Here is a 7,108-nt window from a genome sequence, read left to right as displayed (position 1 = left end):
ATGATAGTAGCAATTGGAGGAGCATAGAAAACCTCCTGCTTATGGGCTCTAAGCACTGACTTATACTCCTCAGGGACAATAAACTCATCTTTCCAATTGGTGGCAAACCCTCTCTCCCTAATAAGGTTACGCTCCTTATCTTGAATGTACCGATAATTGGCCATTGGGTTGAAAAACCTAGGCACAATTTCAAAATTTAAGTCTTCCTCATTCTCTATGGGTGGGGGTGGTGGTTGTTGTTTTTTCGTTTTTCCAGTTTTAGTTCTTTTTCTACTAGTGGACATTATTACACAATAACCAAAACTACTCAAAATAATGCACACACCACCAACAATTTACTGAAGAGCACCAATTGCAAAGGTTATAATCAATGTTCAATTTATAATTTTCCAAAATCAAAACAAGCACAAGAATAATGAACAATGCCTTCAAATTGCAAAATCCCCAAATTTATAGCTTAGAATAAGAAAATGGAAAAATTTTCCACATACATGGATGACCCAATGAAATTGAACATAAAAATAAGCATCTATAATACCCAATTTCACCAATGTCACTTCAATTTCACAAAATCATTAAAAAAAACTCGGACCCAAAATTAGGTCAAAATTTCCCAATTTCAAAATCAAGCAAACTCAACACAAAGGAAAATCCACCAACATTCAATACAATTGGTTCAATGATAGCTTAAGAATCCAAAAATAACATATATTTATCAAACACCACACATAAATTTCAGATGCACTAGTTGATCATGAAAAATTTCTCAAGAACACAATGTAGAATTGTAAAGGAAAAAGATGAAGGAGACTTACAATGGTAGATGATGATGGAGAGAAAGTGAGAATGAGTAAAGGGGAAATATACTTACAAAACCTTTGATTGATAAGGTCTCTAAAAAAAATTGAAAGAGAGAAGGAGAATGAGAGAATAGGAAATAGGAAATAGGTGATGAAGAGAAGAGGAAAGTGAGAAAATGAGAGTGAGAGGAAAGAGAATCTAATAAAATGAAGGGAGAGAAAAAAAAATATTTCTAATTATTTTTTAAAAAAAAAACGTGATCCTGCGGTCGCTGGATTGAACCCCTAGGCAATTTTTCAATAGCGTCTCGTGCGGTCGCAACATACCGGATGCGGTCACACCAATCTCCCCAATACACCTAGACCACTGGACCTGCGACCGTTGGAAGTGGTTCCTGCAGTCGCAGGATTGCTCTACAAACCACAATTTCATATTTTCATTTCGTTTTTTTTTTCACATATTTTACGAGTCCAGAATCAACAATATTTACAAGAAAATTAAAAGTAAACAAAAACTAACTAAAAAATAAAATAAAATAAATAATAATAATAATTGTCCCAACTAAAATAGTCTAAAAACTTAAAGAACTTAAATAAACTTGGGATGCCTCCCAATGGCACTGTCATTAACGTCATTTAGCCGGACGATGAACTCCTCTTCAGAAAGGCTTCAACAGAATAATGGACTTAGCTTGATCAATGGGGCCACTCAAGTATGGGTTCACTCGTTGACCGTTCACCTTAAATGTTTTATTATGTCGATTTTTCAACTCCAACGAACCATAAGGAAACTCCTTGACAACGGTATACGGACCCAACCATCTTGATTTCAATTTTCCTAGAAAGAGTTTCAACTTGGAATTAAACAATAACACTTGCTCACCTGGTAGAAATTCTTTACGAACTAAGTTCTTATCCTACCATGCCTTGGTGCGTTCCTTGTAAATCTTGGCATTCTCATAGGCTTCATTCCTAAACTCATCAAGTTCATTCAATTGCATTAGCCTATTTTTTCCAGCTGCATTCAAATCCATATTCAACATTCTCATTGCCCAATATGCTCGGTGTTCTAATTCCACTGGTAAATGGCAAGCCTTACCAAAAACCAACCTATAAGGTGACATGCCAATAGGGGTCTTAAAGGTCGTTCTATAAGCCCATATAGCGTCATCAAGTTTTTTAGACCAATCTTTTCTTGAGCTATTGACGGTCTTTTCAAGAATACTCTTGACCTCCCTATTAAAAAATTTTGCTTGACCATTAGGCTGTGGATGATAGGCCAACGCAGTTCTATGTGGTACGCCATACTGAGAAAGTAAAGCATCAAACTATTTGTTGCAAAAATGACTCCCTTCATTGCTTAAGATAGCTCGGGGAGTTCCAAACCGAGTAAAAATATTCTTATGCAAAAAATTTAGAACCACTTTACCATCATTCGTAGAAGTTGTCGTTGCTTCCACCCATTTAGACACATAGTCCACAGCGAGCAATATATACTTGTTACTGTAAGATGATGGAAAGGGTCCCATGAAATCAATCCCCCACACGCCGAACAACTCAACTTCTAAAATAACATTCAGTGGCATCTCATCTCTTCGTGATATGTTACCGGTGCGTTGACATCTATCACAATACTTAACAAAAGTATTTGCATCTTTAAATAAAGTAGGCCAAAAGAAACCACATTGCAATACCTTTGTTGCTGTCCTGGTAGCACCAAAATGACCCCCACAGTGGAGAGTGTGATAGTGGTTGAGAATAGAAATCATTTCATCTTCCGGTACACAACGATGAATTATTTGGTCAGCGCAATGTTTATAGAGGATGGGCTCTTCCCAATAATAATGTTTGATCTCTGAGTATAATTTCTTCAACTGTGCTCTAGACATATCAGGAGGCATAACCTTTGCCACAAGGAAATTGACATAATCTGCATACCATGGTGTTTTGGCTTTGTCACTCACCCCAAACAATTGCTCATCTGGAAAATAATCATTGATTTGCACTTTCTTGGTACTTTGATCTTCCTCAACTTCCAGCCTAGACAAATGATCTGCCACAAGATTCTCGGTACCCTTTATATCTCAGATTTCCATATCAAATTCTTGGAGTAATAAGACCCACCGAATAAGATGAGGTTTAGCATCCTTCTTTGTCATGAGATATTTAATAGTGGAGTGGTCCATGTACACAATCACCTTATTGCCAAGTAAATACGGACGGAACTTATTGAAAGCATAGACTATGGCTAGAAGTTCTTTTTATGTTGTTGCATAATTTAGTTGAGCATCGTTTAAAGTTCGAATAGCATAATATATGGTTCGAAATACCTTGTCCACTCGCTGCCCAAGAACCACTCCAACCGCATAATCACTAGTGCCGCACAGAAGCTCGAATGGCAGGTCCCAATTAGGTGCACACACTATAGGCGCTGAAATTAGCTTCTCCTTGAGAGTCTTGAAACCAGTCAAACACTCTTCATTAAAATCAAAAGGGACCCCATTCTTTAGCAAGGTGGGTAGCGGCTTTGAGACCTTAGAGAAATCTTTGATAAATCTCCGATGAAACCCCGCATGGCCCAAGAAAACTCCTCACTCCTTTAACTGAAATTGGAGGTGGCAAATTCTCTATAGTAGAAATCTTGGCCCGATCTACTTCAATGCCCTTACTAGAAATTTTGTGTCCCAAGACAATCACCATAAAGTGGCACTTCTCCCAATTAAGTACCAAATTTGATTCTTCACAACGTATAAGAACCGCTTCTAAGTGATCCAAGCATTCATCAAAATCAGACCCGAACATCGAGAAGTCATCCATAAAAATCTCAATACTTTTATCTACCATGTCAGAGAAAATAGCCATCATGCACCTTTGAAAAGTGGCTGGTGCATTACAAAGACCGAAAGGCATCCTTCGGAAAGCAAAAGTACCATATGAGTAGGTGAATGTTGTCTTCTCTTGATCCTCTGGAGCTATGGCAATTTGGTGGTAACCTGAATACCCATCCAGGAAACAATAATAAATGTGGCCTGCAAGCCTATCAAGCATCTGATCCACGAATGGCAGCGGGAAATGGTCCTTCCTCATCACCTTATTCAGCTTGCGGTAGTCAATACCTCCAGCCCATCACAGTACAAGTATGGATGAGTTCATTGTTCTCACTTTTTACCACAGTCATTCCTCCCTTTTTAGAAACCACTTGAACAAGGCTCACCCAAGCACTGTCAGAAATGGGATAGACCACCCCAGCATCCAACCAAATAAGTACTTGCTTCCGAACAACATCCTTCATAGAGGGATTTAGCCTTCGTTGAGCTTCAATGGAGGGTTTGCTATCTTCTTCCATAAGAATTCTATGCATAATCGTTGAAGGGCTAATTCCTTGAATATCAGCTAAAGTCCACCCAATAGCACGTTTATGAGCCCTCAAAACCCTCAAAAGTTTTTCTACTTCACCTTTGGACAACGATGAAGAAATGATTACAATAAGTGTTTCTTTCTCCCCCAAGTAAACATAGCAAAGATGCTCCGGTAAAGACTTCAACTCAAGGATTGGAGGCTTCTCAATAGATGGAATGGGGCTTTCAGACCCTTGCCCCAATTCTTCAAATTTATTTTTGTAATATGGACCATAAGAATTGATCCATTTCACATACTCATGAGTCTCCCAATCCTCCTCTTCATTATCATAACCCAAAGCCAAAGCCAACTCAAGAGGGTCATTAGTAATCCTCTTTTTTGAAACCACCCCATCAATCACATCAACATTAAAGCAACTATCACTTGCTCTTGAATAAGACATGGCCTTAAAAACATTAAAGACCACTTCTTCCCCTTGAACTCTCAACCTCAACTCACCCTTTTGCACATCAATGAGGGCTCGCCCGGTAGCCAAGAATGGTCTCCCAAGAATAATGGGAACCATTGTATCCTCCTCCATGTCTAGAACAATGAAATCTGTTGGAAAAATAAACTTGTCTACGTTGACTAGCACATCTTCAATAACTCCCCTTAGGTGCTTGATTGATCGATCCGCAAGTTGAAGAGTAATAGTAGTAGGCTTTGCCTCACCAAGACCAAGCTTCCGAAATACAGATAAAGGCATGAGATTGATACTTGCTCCAAGATCACAAAGAGCATGTTTGCATTCAAATTTCCCTACAATACAAGGGATAGTAAAACTCCCTGGATCTTGAAGCTTTTGTGGAAGCTTCCTTTGGAGAATTGCACTGCACTCTTCAGTAAGTGCCACTGTCTTAAAGTCTTCCAACCTCTATTTCTTCGATAAAATCTCTTTCATAAATTTCACATAACTCGACATTTGCTCCAAAACCTCAACAAATGGGATGTTAATGTGAAGCTTTTTAAACACCTCAAGAAACTTGGAGAATGTTTTGTCAAGAGAAGTATTCTGAAGTCTTTGTGGATACGGGATTTTGACATTAGAATCAACAACTGCTGGTTGAATCTTCTCTTTGGTTGCAAGGCCTTCAGTAACCTTTTCTCCACTTGGGGCTCAACTTTTTCACAGCTCCCCTCTTCTTCTGCCTTCTTTTCTTGAGTCCCCTTTAGAGAAGGACCCTTAATTTCTTTCCCGCTCCTCAAAGTGATAGCTTGACACTGCTCCTTAGGATTTACCACCGTATTGATAGGCAAATTCCCTTGAGGCCTAGCATTCAACATATTGGCCAACTGCCCCACGTGCATCTCCAAATTTCTGATGGAGGATCTAGTCTCAGTCATAAACTGAGTTTAAGTGTTGGTGAGAGTCAATAGGGCAGCCTGCAATTCACTAGGTTGTTCTGTAGGAGACGGTGGCCTAGGTTGCTGAGAGGTTGATGCTTGTGGTGGAGCTTGAGTCATAGGCCGCTGATACTGTGGTTGAAACGGTTCTTGTTGGCCTTAATTATTTCTCCAGGAAAAGTTAGGATGGTTTCTCCACCCCAGATTAAATGAGTTGGAGTAGGGGTTGTTGTAGGTACTCTGAATATTACCCACTGCCTGGACTTGAGCTTGATCTAATGGGAAATTGTTGGGATCTAAAGCAGCTTGGCACTGGTCAAAAGGATGGGGCCCCCCACATAATTCACACATTACTGGGGCTTGCACAACCTGGGCATACATGGTATTTTGTTGCAACTGCTTAGTTAGAGATGCAACTTGATTAGTTAAGGCTGTGATTGCATCTATTTCATGAACCCCTGCAACCTTTTTATTACTGCCTGATCGTTCACTTGGCCATTGGTAATTATTAGTGGCCATTTCCTCTAATAGTTCATTGGCTTTATTAGCACTTTTGCTCATAAACGCTCATCCCGCTGCTGCATCAATGATTGTGTGAGTGGTACCGCACAAACCATTGTAAAAGTTGTGGACCAACATCCACTTCTCAATACCGTTGTGAGGACATTTTCTGATCAAGTCCTTAAATCTCTCCCAAGCATCATACAAAGATTCTCCCTCAAGTTGATAGAAGTTATTGATATCCCCTCTCAGTTTAGCAACCTTGGCAGGTGGAAAGAACTTCACTAAGAACTTCTGAGCTAGAGCATCCCAAGTGGTGATAGTATTGGCCTCAAGTGAATTCAACCAACTTTTCGCTCGCTCCCGTAGTGAGAGTGGGAACAAGCGCAATCTAATGGCATCATCACTCACCCCATTCATCTTGAAGGTGGCACACAAGTCTAAGGAATTGGCTATGTGCATATTGGGATCTTCAGTGGGGAGGCCACCAAATTGAACTGCAGTTTGGACCATCTGCAAGATAGCAGGCTTGATCTCAAAATTGTTTGCCTCTACTGCTGGTGGACAGATGCATGAGTGTACCCCTGTGACAGTAGGGAGTACATATTCTTGTAGAGGTCTTTGACCAACAGGATTCTGATCTTGTGGTGCTCCCCCGTTCATGTTTTCCACACCGTTGTTATTAATATCAACGGTAACAACATTGGAACTTTCAGCTCTCTTGTGTTATTCGGTTTCGCTTACACTCTTTCTCAATCTCAAGATTAATTGGAACTAGACTGTCAACTCCCCTTATACTGTGCATATATGGAAATTACCTGAGACAGAGAACAACCGTAGCCAAACAAGTTAGAAATTATTTCAAGAGAACCAACCAAATTAGAAAGAAAAAAAATAACTATCTGATATTGATAAATTTTTCAGTCCTCGGCAACGGCGCCAAAAACTTGTTCCGAAAATTTAAAGCTACGCAAGTATACGTAATCGCTTTTGTTGTTTATTTTGGTAAGACCGATGTCGTTCCCATGGAGACTGATTATCAAGTACCAATAGCCTATTTTATT

At 39.6% G+C, this 7,108-nt stretch overlaps 1 protein-coding gene and 1 non-coding gene across 2 annotated transcripts; one reads left to right on the top strand and one right to left on the bottom strand.

The window, feature by feature from the left end:
- Positions 1-1,717: 1,717 nt before the first annotated feature.
- Positions 1,718-6,104, bottom strand: LOC133779893 (uncharacterized). Its single transcript, XM_062219791.1, has 6 exons — positions 5,913-6,104; positions 3,936-5,073; positions 3,369-3,793; positions 3,131-3,256; positions 2,222-2,875; positions 1,718-2,107 (listed from the first exon to the last, which is right to left on the bottom strand). The coding sequence occupies exons 1-6, from the start codon at positions 6,102-6,104 to the stop codon at positions 1,718-1,720; spliced, it is 2,925 nt and encodes a 974-aa protein (XP_062075775.1).
- An 88-nt stretch (positions 6,105-6,192) lies between these two features.
- On the top strand, positions 6,193-6,299 carry LOC133780962 (small nucleolar RNA R71). Its single transcript, XR_009869765.1, has one exon. It is a non-coding gene; the product is annotated as a small nucleolar RNA R71 (small nucleolar RNA).
- Positions 6,300-7,108: the final 809 nt, after the last annotated feature.

Source organism: Humulus lupulus, chromosome 5, assembly GCF_963169125.1.
Source record: "Humulus lupulus chromosome 5, drHumLupu1.1, whole genome shotgun sequence".
In the NCBI taxonomy this organism is placed as follows: Eukaryota; Viridiplantae; Streptophyta; class Magnoliopsida; order Rosales; family Cannabaceae; genus Humulus; species Humulus lupulus.
Note: the sequence above shows the minus strand (reverse complement) of the source record. Positions and strands in the feature narration are given on the sequence as shown.